Source organism: Leucopleurus acutus, assembly GCF_964270905.1.
Source record: "Leucopleurus acutus genome assembly, chromosome: 10".
NCBI lineage: Eukaryota > Metazoa > Chordata > Mammalia > Artiodactyla > Delphinidae > Leucopleurus > Leucopleurus acutus.
The window spans coordinates 52,100,793-52,121,102 of NC_139153.1; the positions used below are offsets into that span (position 1 = coordinate 52,100,793).

The window sequence follows — 20,310 nt, forward strand, 5'->3', positions numbered from 1 at the left end:
TGAATAGTAGCTGGCTTCCATGTTAACTGGAAGCTGTCCTTACTTCTCCCCAACATGATTGAGACCACCTGCTGTCCCCAACAGGTTACTTAGAGAACTAGGGTGTGAGCAGCAGCCCCATCTCCTTTCATCTAGGATCACCTCCAACCCCCAGAATGTTTCTCTTATATGTGTTAGAGTAAGCATCTGAGTCCAGCTGAAATATCAGGTGAGCTCCAATACACATCCCAGAAAGGAAGGGCTAGGAAAGAGCTTCTATTTCAACTTCTGAATACAGTTGAAATAGATGCTGGGTTTTTTCCTGGGACAGGAGTAATGTGGTTGGTAGATAGTTCACAAGCTGAAATTATTTGATGTCCATAACTTGATAAATAAACTTTTTAAACTTTCAGATACTACGCATACAATCACAGTGTATGACTCTGTAAAACCTCTAAATATTTTTCTAAGAGAGGCAGTGCAACACAGTAATAACAACTATGGGTAGTGGAGCTAGATTGCTTGGGTTCAAATTCTGCCTCCATCACTTATTAGCAGTGTGTGCCTTGGTTTCTTAATCTGTAAAATAGAGTTAATAAGATTGCGATGATGATTAAATGAGTTAATATATGTAAAGCCCTTATAACACACCAAGCACTATATAAGTTTTTAAAAAATAAATAAGTTTGAAAAATTAAGGAATTCAGAGAAGATTTTTATTTTGATTGCTCTAGACCCATTTTTTCCTTCAAATGTAAGGAGTGTCAGATGCCAAAAGCTATCCCCTGTGATTCTGACATTTGACTCTGAAGGACCTACTTGAGAAGAGCCACCTTCATTAAAGTGCATGGTTTGATTTCACATTTTATGGTCTGTTTAGTCCTACCTCTTGAAGTCTTGAACATCTGGAGTAGGAATTCAATCAGTGGCTACTAAAATGCAACACAGTTGAGTGCCCTGCTTAGAAGGACATATCTGGTCTCCTGAAGAGTGTCTGCAGTCTTAGGATCAGGAGGCCAAAACATACATCTTACCTGGGGAAAATTAAAAGTTGTGGTATAGTTACTTTTTACCTCCAAACAATAGTAATTATTCCAAGCCTTCACAGAAATAATTTAACTTGTGAATGCATTGCTTCTGAAGAGGAAAAAAAAAGATAAAAGAAAAATTCTAGATACTGTGCTTTAGAAGCAAATGTTTGCACTGTACAGAAATTTTGGCAGGTGTCTATTAGTCTTAGATTTTTTCCAGAAGTTGAGCCTCAACAATAGTATGGTCTGGAAAAGAAGGGAGTTTTTGTTTGTTTTTTGTTTTTAAATTTCCTTGGCAAGAAGATGAGAGAGAAATATAGGAAAATCACATACTCTTATCCCATACTATTCATTTAACTCTTGTTTTAAAAACTATTTTGAGTTTATTGTAAAACTTTGAAACACATTTGTCACTTTTATTTTCTAAGTGTTTTTATTCCATACAGGAACTTGGCATTGATGGCGACTAATTTGTGTGTTTTTCTTTTTTTTCTTTTTTTCCTTTTGCATGCTGTCCCCTGTGTTGGAACTCTCAATAGAGAGTAAGTTGGTTCAATATTTGTTGGAAACCTAACTTTACTGCATGACTGTGAAATTAACCCTTTTTCTCTGTTTTCTCTCCCGAAGAGTTCATGCAGTGTTGGACCCTTTGCAATCCACGAAATGCTATTTGCAGTTATGCAAACTGTCATTCTGTTTGGAGATGTGCTTTTTAATCTACTAATTAATCTAATTTGATTATGTTCTTCTGTTCTATATTGGATGACTGGCACACCTAAGATATAAGAGGTTAAGAAAAGGCTGCCTCAATTGTAATAGCTCAAATATTATAATTTTCCAATAAACTACAGTTATAAATAGATTCCATTGAAGGTTGGTTTCATTGAATTATTAAAAAAGTAATTCCCAAGTTTCACAATTAATTTTTTTAATTGAATTCCAGCCTCCACATATGAGCTTTCTAATAGTCTATTAATGGCATTCCACAAAAGCCAACAGGGCTGTTTAAGGAGCAGTGATTCTCAGCTTTCTGTTCTGAAATCAAATTTTTAGCCCTAGTGCTATATTAATGTGTCCACTTTCCTCTTTCTCCTTTAATCATAGATAAGGAAATGGGAGAATATCAACATCTGACAGTGAACTCTCTGTGATAGGGCAGTCAAGTAAGAAATTTTATGCAAAATTTCCAATGTATATTTTGGATGGATATATATATATGCATATATTTATCATTTAGTAAGTACCATTGATAAGATATAAGTATTTTGAAAAATATAGTATAATTCTATATATAGAGTACCATAAATAAAATGTCTACATTTTTATTCAGTTATACTCACATTTTATCTAATCAAAAGAAATTTCTACTTTTGATAAGAGACTCAGAGAAGTCTTTTTTAAGAAAATAGCAATTCAGATCTTGACAGGAACATAAGCTTTGGATTATGTCAGGATGAGAAGAAAGGGCCTCCCCGGCGTGACTAGCCTGAGTCCAGAGAAGTGGGAGATGTCAGAAAGACTATAGGAAAGAAAAAGAAAATCTTGGCTGCCATGAAAGGAAGGTCTTACATATCTTCCCTTGCATTGAGAAAAAGGGTTGGCTACCAATTGCAGGGTAAGGTTTATTTACTTATGAGAAAATTCTTACTCTTTAAGGAACTTTTCCTGCACATTCATTGAACAACATTTTTGTGTGTGTGTGTGTGGTACGCGGGCCTCTCACTGTTGTGGCCTCTCCCGTTGCGGAGCACAGGCTCCGGACGCGCAGGCTCAGCGGCCATGGCTGACGGGTCCAGCCGCTCCGCGGCATGTGGGATCCTCCCGGACCGGGGCACGAACCCACGTCCCCTGCATCGGCAGGCGGACTCTCAGCCACTGCTCCACCAGGGAAGCCCTGAACAACTTTTTAATTTGGTCCTCAGCCTCTGATAACTTTAGACTTCGTTCTAATCGGTGATACAAGACTAAAAAATATATAGTCTTTTTTCTCAAATGTTATATATTCCAGATGGGAAGATGATATAAATTCAGAAAAAGTGAAATAGCACCATAAAGCTAGCCCCACTACAAGTTCCAAGTAGGGATGATCAGTGGCTATTATCTAAAGAGGTCCAAGAAGCTTTTTGGCTGGGTCTTGAGTGGTAAGCTTTGTAGGAAGTCATGCACTTTGTATAAATAGGGGGATTAGGGAGTGTGGTAGAAAATGCAGAGTGTGTGTGAGATGTGTTCAGGGACAAAGAGTTTATGTTGCCAAAGGGTCCAGCATGAGTCTGGAGAGTTAGAACTTCGTCTAAGCCTTGGAGACATTATTCTATAGACAGTGAAGGGACATGAAAGGATTTCGTTTCTATCAAAAGAGTGATGTCACAATCTGATAATGAGAAAGAAGTATGAGTTGGCCAGCCGTCTGTTTTGTAAATAAAGTTTTATTGGAACACAGCTGTGCTCACTTGTTTGCATAATGTCTATGGCCGTGCTACGATGACAGAGCTGAGTAGTTGTGACACACTATATGGCCTGCAAAGCCTAGGATATTTACTTTCTGGCCTGTTGCAGAAATCCAGACTTGAGGTCAGAAAGAATTGGTGCCTACGATGATGTTGTGATCAACAGATTTGAGGAAGGCCAAAAGTGAGAGCTATTCTAGGGGTTATTTTGGGGCCTAGTAGGCTAGGACAGAGAGGCCCAGTCAAGGAAGTCATACTTTTGGTGAAAAGAGAATCAGGATGAAGACTGGCTCTTACATCTCTCCTTATTTAGGATGCAAAAGGAAAATGCCTGGTAAAAAGAATGAAAGAAGGAAGGGAGATAATAAGAGGAAAAACAGTGTCAAGCTACAGAATGGCTAAGCATGCTAAGCTAATGAAAAAGCTATTATATATCACGATTAGAAGATAATTGATGGGTGCAATAGGATGGAAATTGAAGGTGAAATTCTTGAGACAGTGTCTTCTGCATCTGTAAACAAAGAATTTAGGTTGAGAATAAAAGAGTAAAGATAGAGGAGACCATACTTTAAAGAACAAGAATATAGGGGCTTCCCTGGTGGCGCAGTGGTTGAGAGTCCGCCTGCCGATGCAGGGGACACGGGTTCATGCCCCGGTCCAGGAAGATCCCACATGCCGCAGAGCGGCTGGGCCTGTGAGCCATGGCCTCTGAGCCTGTGCTTCCGGAGCCTGTGCTCCGCAACGGGAGAGGCCACAACAGTGAGAGGCCCGCGTACCGCAAAAAAAAAAAAAAAAAAAAAAGAACAAGAATATAGAAAGCAAGATTAGTCTTAACAGAGGAATAAAATTGGCTCTTCCTTGGAGAAATGATTATGAGAAGGATAGCTGTAGAGGAAATCAAAGTGAGGGAAAAGTCAGTGGAGAATTTTATTATGAATGACAGTAAAGTAGATGAGGAAAGTTGTCTAGTAACAGAGCGGATGGAACACAACTAAAAACCAAGTGACTTAGCCATTGATTAGCTGTGGAAACCTTGGGAAGTCACTTAATTTTCTAGTTCTCAGTTTCCTGAGAACCAGATAAAATGGGAGGGTTGACTTGGACATTCTAATGTCTATGATTTTCAAAATGGATTTTGGCATAGAGAAAGCTTAAAGTTGGACTCTTCAGGAAAATAGGCAAGAGTTGAAACAATAAGAGTGAAAGTGAACCAAAGAATTAGAGTGTTGTACTGGTAAACCATGTTTGAGAGGGGGCAGGAAGCCCTGATTTGTAATGTTTATTATAAATTCTGAGGTGTAAATATTCCCACATGGCTGATTTCAAGCCACCAACCAGCTCACTATATTCCTGAATATTTAACATTTGACTTTCTAGGCAGGTACTGACTGACTCCAGGACATCACTTGACAGATTTGCCAGGTACCAATAAGAGTGAGTACTAGATTAGACACATGGACTTGTCGCAGAGCAGGTCTAGAGAAGTTCCTCAGCAGCGTTCAAGCCCTGAGGAGGGAGCCAGAGACAGTTTCAGTGAAGCTATGGGCCACGGGTTGTGGGTGGGGTTAGGACCAGCGTTAATGGTCTGCATTGTGAATAAGAACAGTGTTGAAGCAGGTACTTACTGCCTGGGGGTCAGAGGTAACAGAAAATTCAAAGTGGTCACAGTTTCTGCTTTTACAGATAGTATCTTGAGCAAGTAGCTAAAGTGTACTTTTTCTAACTCAGATTCAAATGTTGAAAAGCTTAGTTATAATTCTGATAGATAAAAATCCTTCATTTCTAACATAAGAAAAGAAAGGAGTTCATGTATAACTATATAAAGGAAATTCAAGAAATAAAATATATATTGAGAACAAAACTCTTTAATTTTCAAATTAGTGTAGTTACTTTGAGCTTAACTTTTGAAACCATAGTTTTTATAATCCATTGTGATTATAAATTATCTCATATAATACAACATGGCTGACATTGTCTTAAGAGCTTTTCCCTCTTTACCTAGAAATAAATTTTCCTGTATGATATTGAATTTATTGAGGAGATACAACCTTACCGTATGTCACTTTTCCTTAGTTTTGTTTTGTTTTATTTAATTTTTTGGCTGTGCCGCACGGCATGTGGGATCTTAGTTCCCCGACCAGGGATCGAACCCCTGCCCCCTGCAGTAGATGCGTGGAGTCTTAACCACTGGACCACCAGGGAAGTCCCCATAAGTTTTTGTTTTTTGTTTTTTGTGGTACGCGGGCTTCTCACTGTTGTGGCCTTTCCCATTGTGGAGCACAGGCTCCGGACACACAGGCTCAGTGGCCATGGCTCACGGGCCCAGCCGCTCCACGGCATGTGGGATCCTCCCAGACCGGGGCACAAACCTGTGTCCCCTGCATCAGCAGGCGGACTCTCAACCACTGCGCCACCAGGGAAGCCTCCCCCATAAGTATTTTTAATGAGATAAAGCACTTATGAATTTTAGCTTCCCTTCCCTTAAATTTTTCCTGAATCTTCCAAAAAGTTTCAAACTTGTAGATTAATATTGGAAACAGTATAAAACCCGTCAATAGAAATGGAAACTAATAGCATGCCATCTAGGACTTTTTAGAAATCATTAAAATGTAGATGTAGATTTGTATCCTGATTTTATTTATTTTAGGTACAGTTATAGTTATCCCAGGTCATTTAAAATTACTTTTGGGGCAGTTTTAATAAATAATATGTCTTATACCAAAAAATTTTGTGACCACTGACATTTTGAGAACTAAGAAGTCTCCAATTAGCACGTTGTACCAAAATCATCTTATGTGTTAAGGTAGCTGTCAGCATAGTCGACCTCTGATTAACTCACTGCCACTCTTCCAAAGAGCTGGGGGCTGATGAGACCATAGGTAGTTCCTTGCCCTAAATTTCAGATAAAATAGATTGCAGTTTAAGCTGTGGCATCATTGACGACCTTAGGTGTGCCAGCCATTATAGCCAAAGTTTCTTTACCAAGTGATGCTGCATGGAATAGCTAATTGTCGAACTTCAGCAGAAGTTGGATAACAGTTCAGATGTACTCTTGTATCACAGAGTCCAATGAAAAGCAAGAGAGATTGTTTTTCCGCTTGGCTGCCAATCGCTGTGCCTCTGATTCCTGTATTCCTTTCTATTTCAGTTTTGAATTGATCATAGAGGTCAATATTTCCTCCTTTTTCTCCTCCCTCCCCCGTTTATCCACTGTAGGTGTTCAGCATGTTTTTGGAGACTTTAGTGGACTTCATACAAGTCCACAAAGATGATCTTCAAGATTGGTTGTTTGTACTGCTGACCCAACTACTAAAAAAAATGGGTGCTGATTTGCTTGGGTCTGTTCAAGCAAAAGTTCAGAAAGCCCTCGATGTTACAAGGTAAGATTTTCTTCATGTATTTCAAATTTACCCGGTAGTAATCAAGAATATTTCGTTTCTTTGTTAAAAGTTCAGATTTCTGAGTCTTTTCAAACTATGTAGATTGCATGAGTTCCATTTGAAAATTATTGATGTTGCCCATTTACATGGTATATTTAATGCAACGTTGATCCTTAGTTCAAACACTGCATTTAATCTATTAAAAAATTTTATTAACATTGGTTGAGTAATTCAAGGTAGTGTTTTATTTTAATTAAGATGTAACTGCAAAGTAGAGTTGAAGATTTTATTCAGTCTAGTGTAAAGATAAAAATATTTTCTAAGTTTAAAAAGAATGTTTTATTATGCATTCTTTTTTCAGAAGATTTTGAACCAATGATATATTTCTACTTTCTTGTGTAGATTGTTGAAGTGACTTATTTCAAATATCCATTTACTAAGTTGAGGTGAGTCTAGAATTCAGATATTAGGTATGGAAACTTCTCTGATAATGTTGAACTTTAACATTACATTAAAGTTTAACATTACATTAAACTTTAACATTTTTCTGATTAAATCTATAAATGAGGCAAGAGATCATTCTTTGCTATAGTGTTGCTTTTTAACCCCCTACAGGGGGTTAAATTTATACTTACAGGGTATAAATTCAGACGTTCAGATTCTTCTGGGAGTAGCTTTTATCGTATACTTTACCACATAGACTATATACCACATACAGGTGCTACTTCATGCATGCTTTCTGAATGACATTGTGTTTTGTTTGGTATTAAGCATAATCTTCTGTTAAGTTTGCTAAATGCTTACTTGCTGACTTAATTTTTATTTTATTTCGCTTTGTTCTTTCCTTATCTCAGAGAATCTTTTCCAAATGATCTTCAGTTCAATATTCTAATGAGATTTACAGTTGATCAGACCCAGACACCAAGCTTGAAGGTAAAAATTTGAGGTCTTTTGATGACATTTTAAGGAACTGAAGTATTTTATTCATAAAGTTATGCTAATATTTGTATTTCTGTCACACAAGAAGCTGTTCAATCAGTGGATTTTGTTTTTATAAACTTTCAGACAGTCAAGCCAGCACTTCGGGACCAGCTTCACTCTTTTTGGAGTTCCAAGGTTTTTTTTGGTTTTGTTTTAATCTGCATTATTTCTTTTCTTAACTCTCTTTACAAACTGCAGTGTTTCAGATAATGTTTGTATGCATCTATATATTCAACTACTAACCTTTATAAGCCTATAAAGCATGCATGGATTTGATTTTAAATGTTATTTGATACCAGATTATCTTTTGGAGAAGCTTACTGGGGATACATGTTTAGAAGGCAACACAAGTATGGCCGCTAACCCTAAGCTGTTATGCAAACTCGCTCTATAAAATCTTATCTAATTTTATGTTTGTGATTTCCCAATCCTTTTTTTTTTTTTAAGTTAGGCATTTGAAGAGTTATTCTGGGCAAAATGTCAGTTTTGCCTATGTATTTCAGTAAACAGAACTTTTTAAGTTTGATGATGTCAGTGCTATTCTCCAGTTCTTAACTGAAACAGTAACGTTTTTTTCTTTTTGCAATGTGATTTTCTAATGTGTGCACAAAATTTAGATTCAGGATTAACTTCCTCCATTGTTATTAGCACACATTTTCTAGTTAATTTAAGTGAAAACTAGGTAGATTCCAATTTTTGATTAAAAATAATTATTTAACATAAAAGAAAAGATAATATAAAAGATCTGCCCTGAATTCTTTACTAAAGATGTTTCTTAGTGAGTTTTCTTAAATTAAAAAGAGGTTAAAGTCAGGGAAATAACAAGCATATGAGCATTTATAAGCCTTGTATTTTCTGCTCTATTCTGCACGAAGTATGTTTCTATATGCATTATTGCCTTGGATTGATTTTCCTTTAAGTTTCTGAATATGATTTTACCTTAAAATCACAATTATGTTTCTTACCAGGGTTGACTTATACTCAACATAATGTTATTTTCTCAGAGCTGCTTTGTGAAAAAGGATCCATCTGTTTTGATTTTAAAAAGTGACCTGCAGAAAGAGAATAATTTACTTGATATTATTGATAAATACTGTTTAAACTTATTTTTTTGTCTAAGCCTAGCATAGGAATATAAAACTTACAATTTCCTATCATTATTGTTTATAATACATGATAAACTGTAAACTGTGATAAGAGTTATGATTTAGGTACTGGGGGTAGGTATTCAAGTGCTGTTGAAAACATGTTTCATGGCCCAGTAGAAATGGAGGTCTAAACCATTAGCTTAAGAAATAAGGGTGATAGGTGAGTTGAAGGAGAGAATAAAGTTGCTGAAGGCCTGAAGAGAAAGACAGTGGAAAACATATAATTAAAACATCATACTATTGGGGCTTCCCTGGTGGTGCAGTGGTTAAGAATCCGCCTGCCAATGCAGGGGACACGGGTTCGAGCCCTGGTCCGGGAAGATCCCACGTGCCGCGGAGCAAGTAAGCCCGTGCACCACAACTACTGAACCTGCTCTCTAGAGCCCGCGAGCCACAACTACTGAGCCCACAAGCCACAACTACTGAAGCCCGTGCTCCTAGAGCCCATGCTCCACAACAAGAGAAACCACCGCAATGAGAAGCCCACGCACCACAATGAAGAGTAGCCCCCATTCGACACAACTAGAGAAAGCCCGTGCACAGAAATGAAGACCCAACGCGGCCAGAAATAAAAACAATAAATAAATTTATTTTTTAAAAAAAAGTCATACTGGAGACTAGAATCACAGACTGTTTCTCTAAAAGCCCTATATACATATACATATATATAATACATATACCTAGACTGTTTCTCTAAAAGCCATGTATACCTGTATGCATATATGTATATATGGCTTTTGTATATAGGGCTTTTAGAGAAACAGTCTGTGTATAATATATGTGTATTATATATAAACCATAATATATAATACGAACATAGTATGTACTTGGCTTTTATATATTATATATACACACATATGCACACACACGTAAAGCTGTAGGGGAAGATCACTCTTCAACTCATAAATTGATGTTTTAAGACAGCACGGAGACGTTCTATTAGAGCTACACCTTATGCTGAAAATAAAAGTAACTTTCAGATGGGTGACAGGATTAAGAATTAAAAACTTAACAGGCTGTAGAAAAGCACAAATAACTTGAGTATGAGATGCATAAAAATTCTTTATTGAAGAAGTGCTGGATCTTTCAGATAAAATTTTACATCTCTCACAGAGTATCATGTGGGTAAATGTCAGAAAGGAAGCAATAAAATAGGGGGAAATCGCATACAGTGATTCTATTTGAGTAATATTTTTTAAAACAAATGGAATTTTGTTGACTTTTTTTTCTGAGTTTCATAAACGGGTTTAGAATTATACGCACCTTAGCGACTAGATTGTTTTTCCTCTCTGAAGAAGAATGCATGTTTATGTTATTCAGAGTACAGACCATGTATAGAACCTTGTGAAATATTCTACCAAAATGTAAATTTTCAAATGATTATAGGTGTATCATGGTTATTTTGCCTTTGGTATAGTAGACACACCTATTCTGTGAAACCCTTTAAAAACTTTACATACCTCTCTATAAATTGTCAAGACACGGAACTAACTGAATCTCACATAGTGCAAATAAATATATTCAAAAAAACAAAATACATTGATGTTCATTCTTTGATTTACTATAGTCACCTTTCAGCCAGTCACACTGAAAAAAGGTGACGTGGCTTCAAGAATCCAGAATGTTATGTGCTGCCATAATTTAGTTGAGCCTGCTGCTGCAAAAGTAACCATAAATCTCTTTCCCTCTCCCCTGTACAATTTACTCACGATGGCTGATAGGTTAATTCTTGTTTTTTTCAGTACATTTCTTAAAGTTATAGTTACTTCTTCTTAAAATTCATTTATTATGAAATGAAGAATGTAAGTTGATGCATTCTGTCTTTTTTTTTAAACTGGAAGCAGAAGGGGGAAAATGTACAAGAGTCAGAACTTTAACATATTACTTCCTATATATTAACTTGGCTTAGTACTTCCCAGAGACCTTATTTGGATTGAGTGAGAAAAATGACATCTTAAGATCAATAATAAGGGAAGGAGTATAGAAAACCTGATTACCTTAATCTTTGACAATATTTTTTCAAAGTCACTATTTTAATATATTTAAACCTTCCTTTTTCTAAGTCAGCAAATCAGCATTTAATATGTGTTTAGAATCTGCTGTATATAAGGACTGTGCACTGTGCCAGGTGCCGTTTCTAAAGGGCACTGGTAAAGTCTTAGAGAACCATTACTTAGAAATCCTAGAATGTTAGATGTGACTTTAAAAACAGTGGTTCTCAAACTTTTTTTCTACCCCAACATACCTGAGACAGGGGAGATTATTTAACAATGGCTTACTCTAAGGATAAAGAAGGCTGCATCTAAGAGAGAAGCACGTGTACTTTGCCCCACCTCCTGCTTACTTGGAAGCCTGCATCCTACCACACACCTACCCACCATGCCACCCATGCATCAGGAATTCCTGGGAGAATAATAAGACTTTTTAAACTCATATATGATAGTTCTTTTATACAGATAAGTACTGTCTCTTCTCCAGTGATACTTGTGTAAAACTTTTTTGTCACATTTATTTTGAGACGTAGTTCTAGCAGTTGATGGACCTATTAAGGAACCTGATCTCATTGTGTGAGTCGTACTGTATGTTTGCCAAAAACCTGTATTGCCCACCTTGATTACCCAGTTGATTTATAATACCTTATTTCCAAAATTCTTTGATTTCCCCAAGAGGCAAATTGTACTTCAATTTATAAAGACTGGTTCCTAGGGAAATCTAGACAAGAGTCAGCTGTAATCTCTGAAGGCAGACTCAAGGAGAAGTGTCTGATCTTATCAAGAGAGTCTTTAGCAGTTCAAACACTGCTAAATGTTTGAATGGGGAATGAAACTTATAAGTTCTGCTGTGTGTGAAAAAAATCCACATTTTCATATACTTGTACCTCTGGTAGGTAGGTGATTGTATAACTTCTCTTTTGTTGTTGATGCTTATTCATTTTGTATTTGTCAAAAAAATAATCACCTAGGGACTTCCCTGGCCGTCGAGTGGTTAAGACTCTGCACTTTCACTGCAGGGGGCATGGGTTTGATCCCCCGTGGAGGAACTAAGATCCCACATGCCACATAGTGCAGCCAAAAAAAAAAAAGTCACCTAATTATTTCTGACGTGTTCTCATTGCCCCTCAATGACCAGCTGATTGTCCTCTCTCATTGTGCATCCCTCTGCAGGTGAAGGTTGCTATCCTTAAATACATAGAAACTCTGGCCAAACAGATGGATCCAGGAGATTTTATAAATTCCAGTGAAACTCGCCTGGCAGTGTCTCGGGTCATCACTTGGACAACAGAACCCAAAAGTTCTGATGTTCGGAAGGTATGTTTTAATTTAAGATTTAGAAGATAAATTAGAAAAGCAAGTCAGTCATTTTGGATTGCCAGTGAAGGAAGCTAATATTTTCAGGATGTTACCAGTTAGCATAGAGTTATTTACCTGGTAATATAAAGACCTTTTTTAAAAAATATCTTCTCTTTTAAATTTTATTTTAAATTTTATCCAATTAATATGAGTATAATTTTCAAACTTAGAATTAAAGATAACTGTCTTTGAAACAGTCCTCCCAACCTCTAATCTTATAGCCATTCAAAATATTTCAAATCTTTCCCCTCACATTTACCTATATATTTCAAATAAGAGCTTGCACTGTTTCTTGATTTATTAATTTTAGGCATTATTTATTGATCCATTGATAAATTTAGTCATTATATATGTCTGTCTACCTTTGTAAATTAAGACTTAACTTTCCCCTATCCTTTCCTATGCCTTTCCCCATAACCTTCAAAATACTTATGAATCAATTGTTGGTACTCAATAGAAAAGATTTAATTTTGACTGTGGAAGTATTCACCCCTACGCCAAGTGGTTTATTACAGCCTCCTTCCTTACAGAAGCTTTATTTGTCCTGGTGTTAATAATTTACCTTTTCATTTTCCTTTTTTTTTTCCCCCACATGTTTTTTTTTTTTTTTTTTTTTTAAATGTATTTATTTATTTATTTTTGGCTGCTTTGGGTCTTCGTTGCTGCGTGCGGGCTTCCTCTAGTTGCGGCGAGCGGGGGCTACTCTTCGCTGCGGTGCGCGGGCCTCTCACTGCGGTGGCTTCTCGTGCTGCCGAGCACGGGCTCCAGGCGTGTGGGCCTTAGCAGTTGTGGCACACGGGCTCAGTAGCTGTGGCCCACGGGCCCAGCTGCTCCGTGGCATGTGGGATCCTCCCGGGCCAGGGATCGAACCCATATCCCCTGCATTGGCAGGCGGATTCTTAACCACTGCACCACCAGGAAAGCCCCCCCCCACATGTTTTTTAAGTACTTGTTGTTAGGTTCAACATCTCTGTCATATGCTCATGGCTAAGATTTTCCATATGCTCAAAAACATAGGCTATTTATTTTCTGGGGAGTTCCTTTCTAGACCCTCCTCTGTTCTCTTCACCTTCTTCCTGAGACTTCTCTTCAACCCTAATCATTCGTTTCTTGCATTCTGTATCTAGCTCTGTTGACAAAGCCAGAATAATCAAAACAGTATGGTACTGGCACAAAAACAGACACACAGATCAATGGAACAGAATGGAGAGCCCAGAAATAAAACCCATGCACACGTGGTCAATTAACCTATGATAAAGTAGCCAGGAATATACAATGGAGAAAAGATAATCTGTTCAGTAACTAGTGCTGGGAAAACTGGACAGCTACATGTAAAAGCATGAAATTAGAATATTCTCTATCACCATATATAAAAATAAACTCAAAATGGATTAAAGACCTAAATGTAAGACTGTAAAAATCCTAGAGGAAAACATAGGCAGAACACTTTCTGACATAAATCACAGCAATACTTTTTTGGATCCATCTCCTAAAGCAAAGGAAATAAAAATAAACAAATGGGACCTAATTAAACTTAAAAGCTTTTGCAGAGCAAAGGAAACCATAAACAAAACAAAAAAACAACCTGTTGAATGGAAGAAAATATTTGCAAATGATATGACCAATAAGGGATAAATATCCAACATTTATAAACAACTCATACAACTCAACATCAAAAAAATGAGCAACCCAGGGGCTTCCCTGGCGGCGCAGTGGTTGAGAGCCCGCCTGCCGATGCAGGGGACACAGGTTCGTGCCCCGGTCTGGGAAGATCCCACATGCCGTGGAGTGGCTAGGCCCGTGAGCCATGGCCGCTGAGCCTGCGCGTCCGGAGCCTGTGCTCTGCAACGAGAGAGGCCACAGCAGTGAGAGGCCCGCGTACCGCAAAAAAAAAAAAAATGAGCAACCCAATTGAAAAATATGCAGAAGAACTGAATAGACATTTTTCCAAAGAGGAAATGGAGATGGCCAACAGGCACAGGAAAAGATGCTCAACATCGCTAATCATCAGGGAAATGCAAATCAAAACCACAGTGATATATCACCTCATACCGGTCAGAATGGCTATTATCGAAAAGAACACAGATAACAAATGTTGACGAGGATGTGGAAAAAAGGGAACCTTCTCATACACTGTTTTTGGGAATGTAAATTGGTGCAGCCACTGTGGAAAACACTATGGAGGTTTCTCAAAAAACTAAGAATAGGGACTTCCCTGGTGACGCAGTGGTTAAGTATCTGCCTGCCAATGCAGGGGACACGGGTTCGAGCCCTGGTCCGGGAAGATCCCACATGCTGTGGAGCAACTAAGTCTGTGTGCCACAACTACTGAGCCTGTGCTCTGGAGCCCACGAGCCACAACTACTGAGCCCATGTGCCTAGAGCCCGTGCTCTGCAACAAGAGAAGCCACCCCAACGAGAAGCCTTTGCACCGCAACAAAGAGTAGCTCCTGCTCACCACAACTAGAGAAAAGCCCACGCACAGCAACGAAGACCCAATGCAGCCAAAAATAAATTAATTAATTTAAAAAAAACATTATTTGAAATGTTTGAAATAATTTGAAAAGATACATGCACCCTAATGTTTATAGCAGCATTTTTTACAATTGCCAGGATATGGATGGAAGCAACCTAAGTGTCCATCAGCAGATGAATGAAGGGACTTCCCTGGCAGTCCAGTGGTTAGGACTTCGCCTTCCAATGCAGGGGGTGTGGGTTTGATCCCTGCTTAGGGAGCTAAGATTTCACATGGCTCAGGGCCAAAAAACCAAGACATAAAACAGAAAATATATTGTAACAAATTCAATAAAGACTTTAAAAATTGTCCACATCAAAAAAAATAATAATCTTTAAAAAAAAAACAGGTGAATGGATAAAGAAGATGTGATGTATATATATGCCATGGAATACTACTCTGCCATAAAAATGAATGGGATTTTGCCATTTGCAGCAGCATGGATGGACTTGGAGGGCATTATACTAAGTGAAATAAGTCAGACAGAGAAAGACAAATACTGTATGATATCACTTACATGGGGAATCTAAAAAATATAACAAACTAGTGAATATAACAAAAAAGAAGCATAGTCACAGATACAGAGAACAAACTAGTGGTTACCAGCAGGTGAGGGGCAATATGGGAGTGGGGAATTATGAGGTACCAACTATTAGGTATGAAATCAGTCACAAAGATATATTGTACAATGGGGAATATAGCCAATATTTTATAATAAGTATAAATGAAGTATAACCTTTAAAAATTGTGAATCACTATATTGTACACCTATAACGTATAATATTGTACAGCAGCTGTACTTCAATTTTTAAAACCAAGCCAAACAAGACAAAACACATAAAGATTAAGCAGAAATTAATAAAATAGAGAATAGAAAAACAATAGAGAAAATTAGTGAAACCAAAAGTTGTGTTTTTTGGAAAGATCAACAGTATTGATGAACTTTTAGCTAGATTGACAGAAAAAAAGAGAAGACTCAAATTACTAGAATTAGAAATGAAAGAGGGAATATTATTACTAACCTTACAGAAATAATAAGGATTATAAAGGAATGTTACAATATTGTATGCCAATAAGTAGTTAACTTAGATGAAATGGACAAATCTCTAGAAAGACACAAACTACCAAAATTGACTCAAGAAGTCAATAGAACAAGTAAAGAGTTTGATTTAGTAATTAAAAAACTACCGACAGAGAGAAGCCCAGGCTCACATGGTTTAACTGGTGAGTTCTACCAAGCATTAATATCAGTTCTTCACAAACTCTTCCTTAAAAAACAGAAGAGGAAGGAACACTTTCCAACTCATTCTGTGAGGACAGTTTTATCTTGATAACAAACCCAAAGACATCACACACAAAAAGAAAACTACAGATCAATGTCTCTTACAAATATGGACCCTTTTAATCCTGGCAAACCAAATTCTACAACATATAAAAAGAGAATTATACACCAAGACCGCATGTAATTTATCCCAGGAATGTAAGGTTAACATCTGAAAGTCTATTGTAGTACTCCACATCAATAGTAAAAAGACAAAAACCACATGATTATCTCAACAGAAAAGGCATCTGGCAAGATCTAACATCTTTCATGATTAAAACAAAAACAAAAAATCGTAAACTAAACAAACTATCAAGGGAAGGGAACTTCTTAAACCCAATACAGGGCACCTCTACAGCTATTACTAATATCCACAGCTACTTAATGTGAAAGATTGGATGCTTTCTCCATAAAGTCAGGAACAAGAAATGGATGTCTTCTCTCACCATTTCTGTAAAACATTGTAGCAGGGTTCACTGGTTTCTAGCCAGGATAGTTAGGCCAGAAAAAAGAAAGAGAGAAAGGAAGAAACGTAAAACTATTTCTGTTTGCAAATGATACAATTTTATATATAGAAAATCCTTCAGAATCACTAAAAAAACATTAGAACTAATAAACACATTCAGCAGGGTTGCAGGATACAAAATCAATATATGAAAATCAATTGTATTTCTAAACACTTGAAATGAGCAATCCAAAAATGAAATTAAGAAAACAATTCCATTTACAGTAGCATTTAAAAGATTAAAATAGGGATAAATTTTTAAAAGGAAGTACAAAATTTATAGTAGAAACTATGAAATAATATTGAAAGAAATTAAAGAAGATTTAGATAAATGGAAAATCATTTTCCATTGGATCTTGGATCAGAATACTTAATATTCTTAAGATGGCAATACTTCCCAAAGTGATCTACAAATTCAGTGTAATCCTTACCATATTCCCAGCCGGCTTTGCAAAAATTGACAAGCTGATTCCAAAATTCTTAATGGAATTCCAAGGGACCCCTAATAGCCAGAAGAGCCTTGGGAAAAAAAAAGCAAAGTAGGAGGACTTTACACTTCCAGATTTCAAAACCTAATACAAAGTAATAGTAATCAAGACAGTGTGGTACTGACGTAAGGCTAGACATAAAGACCAGTGGAATAGAATTGAGAGTCCAGAAAAAAACCTGTGTTTATGGGCAACTGATTTCCAACAAGGGTGCAAAGACCATTCAATAAGGAAATCATAGTCTTTTCAACAAATTGTGCTGGGACAACTAAATAGCCACATGCAAAAGAATGAAGTTGAACCCTTACCTCATACCATATACAAAAATTAATACAAAATGATCAAAGACTTAAATGTAAAAGCTAAACCTAGAAAACTCTTAAAAGAGGGATAGGGTTTCCCTGGTGGCGCAGTGGTTGAGAGTCCGCCGGCTGATGCAGGGGACGCAGGTTCGTGCCCTAGTCTGGGAAGATCCCACGTGATGCAGAGCGGCTGGGCCCATGAGCCATGGCCGCTGAGCCTGGGTGTCCGGAGCCTGTGCTCCGCAATGGGAGAGGCCACAACAGTGAGAGGCCCGCATACGGCAAAAAAAAAAAAAAAAAAAGAGGGATAAATCTTCATGACCTTGGATTTGGCAGTGGATTCTAACCAAAAGCACAAACAACAAAAGGAAAAAATAGATCAGTTGGATTTCATCAAAATTAAGAATTGGGGATATTCCAAGACGAAGAATACTGATGGGACTGTAGAAACCATTGATTGACATGTTTTTTTGTTTGTTTTTTGGGTTTTTTTTTTGTTGTTGAGTCATGAGGAAAGGATACACTCATTGGTTTGGGAACAGTTGGATTGTCTGTCTCTAGAGAGAAAATAAAGATGCATCTCATACACCAAAATAAAATCTAGGTGGAATAAAATATACCTTAACAATTATTAATTCATTTGCTCAAATTAACTTGAGATCCTTTCACTGTTTAGGTTCCAAAAAGACACAAGATCATAAAGTTTTGTTTCAAAATGCAAATAGCTTTATTTAAACACTATTAACATGTTAGAGTACACACCCACACAGTGTATACTTTGTTGTTGTTTTTAACAAAATGGACTTATGTTACTGGTGTTTTATAATTTTTTTCTTCAGCAGTATGTAATAGTCCTCTCCCAGTCTCTTCATGTATAAAGCTACATCATCTTTCAAGGCTGTGTTGTGTAGTATGTCATCGTGCCAATGTAACTTAATTTCACCATTCCCTTCCTGTTGTTTATTAGATGTCATAAACATGGAACACTTAGGTTTTCATAGAGTGGGGTCAGAAAGGGTCCAGAACAAGATGTGCACATTTACATACAAGTCATGATCGTGAACTATTTGGGTTTCTTTCTCCTCTCAATTAAGTTTCTATGTAATCTGAATTTCACAGTGTGTCTTTTAATAACTCAATTGATTACTTTATAAGAAGAAAGGAAATTTATGTTTTCTTAACTGATCTGAGTAACATTTCTTTTGTTCCCATTTCCACAGAAACATTAGACTAGTTTTAACTTTGAATTGTAGATTTGTTAAGATTAGCTGCTTTGAGAGAAGACTAAATACAGCTAGTTAATTTAAGAATAATATAATGGGACTTCCCTGGTGGTCCAGTGGTTGAGAATCAGCTTTCCAATGCAGGGGACATGGGTTGATCACTGGTCAGGGAACTGGGGTTCCACATACCACAGGGCAACTGGGCCTGCGTGCCACAACTAGAGAGCCCACGTGCTGCAACTACAATGCCCATACACTCTGGAGCCTGCGCAACACAACTACAGAGCCTGCACACCGCAACTACTGAGCCCATGTGCTTTAGAGCCCACAGGTCACAACGAAAGATCTTGTGTGCTGCAACTAAGACCCGATACAGCCAAAAAGAAATAAAGAAATAAATATGTTAAAAAAGAATCCTATATTGAGAAAATGAAAATTAAAGTGCTAAGTTGCTCTTGATGGGCTTTGTATAGTTTAGGGATGTAGTTCCTTATTTCCATCTATCTTTCTTCTTGTAATAATTTTTTTAGGAAAACTGAAGTAGGAGCATATATTGACAGAGTAATCCTAGAAACTGTCTGGTTGACTTTTGCCATTGATTGTTAGGTCGTATTTGTTATACTTTTTGTTATACATATTCCTGTCTTACGTTCAAAAAATAAATGGTAAGTCAAATAGTTTTTGATTTTATTCTTCCAGCAAAGAAATTTTAAAGCATATAAGAACATCTTTTTCCCTGGGAAAGATGGCCTTGCACTATTGAACAGAAATGTTGAGTGAAGAAAATGGTCTCCTTTGAGTAAACAAAATATATTCATATGCTTCTTGTATGTCTTTCTTTTCTAGGCAGCGCAGTCAGTCCTGATTTCCTTATTTGAACTCAATACCCCAGAGTTTACAATGTTATTAGGAGCTTTACCAAAAACTTTTCAGGATGGTGCTACCAAACTTCTTCATAATCACCTTCGAAACACTGGCAACGGAACCCAGGTATTTTTCAGTTATCTTCTTGGCCATTGTATAATGTGATGACTGGTTAACAATAATTGTTTTTGTTTTTTTTACATGAAGTAAACTTTGATCCTAATGTACAATTTTTGTATCTGCATTGGGCAGTATTTTCTGGGCAGAATTAAATATTTTCCTGGAAAGAATAGAGTTCTTAGGCCTATCATGTTTCTATTATAATTTGGTGTACATTAGGATGGTGGTGAACGGTGGCCAGGGTATGAACAAGGAAAGTGAAATGTAGCAGAACTTAGATGAGGGCATCAGCTTTGCAAGCCATGAGAATTAGGACATGCTCTTTAGATGAACCAGTCCTTATTTGAGGACCAGAAAGGATGACTTATTCCAGGAATAACAAATAAGGCCCGAGGAGGGTAGTGCTTTAAAGGATGTGTTCACATTTAATAATAACAGGCTTGTCAGCCCATAGGTGGTTGGATAACACAGGATTTTGTTTTGGAGAAGCAAGATCTGAGTAAATGAAACATTAGTGTTATATTTAAATGGTATCAAACCATTTACATAATATGCCTGAAGAATTGAACTTAAGTTTTAAAAAGACAAAGAGAGCGATACCTTTGCTATTGGATAAAGGAGAAAGTAGATGCACTTATGGCAGGATTGAGGTAATG

General features: G+C 37.1%; 1 protein-coding gene across 4 annotated transcripts in view; it reads left to right on the plus strand.

The window, feature by feature from the left end:
• The window catches only part of CLASP2 (cytoplasmic linker associated protein 2), a 189,952-nt gene that overhangs the window by 148,440 nt on the left and 21,202 nt on the right, over nt 1–20,310 (plus strand). For 2 of the 4 annotated variants that reach the window (XM_082848265.1, XM_082848266.1), the window contains 5 exons: nt 6,674–6,837; nt 7,692–7,770; nt 7,903–7,953; nt 12,131–12,274; nt 19,517–19,660. In XM_082848265.1, coding sequence (XP_082704391.1) covers nt 6,674–6,837; nt 7,692–7,770; nt 7,903–7,953; nt 12,131–12,274; nt 19,517–19,660 — 582 coding nt within the window. The remainder of the gene's footprint in view (nt 1–6,673; nt 6,838–7,691; nt 7,771–7,902; nt 7,954–12,130; nt 12,275–19,516; nt 19,661–20,310) is intronic. The other 2 variants (XM_082848267.1, XM_082848268.1) reach the window with 1 other exon arrangement.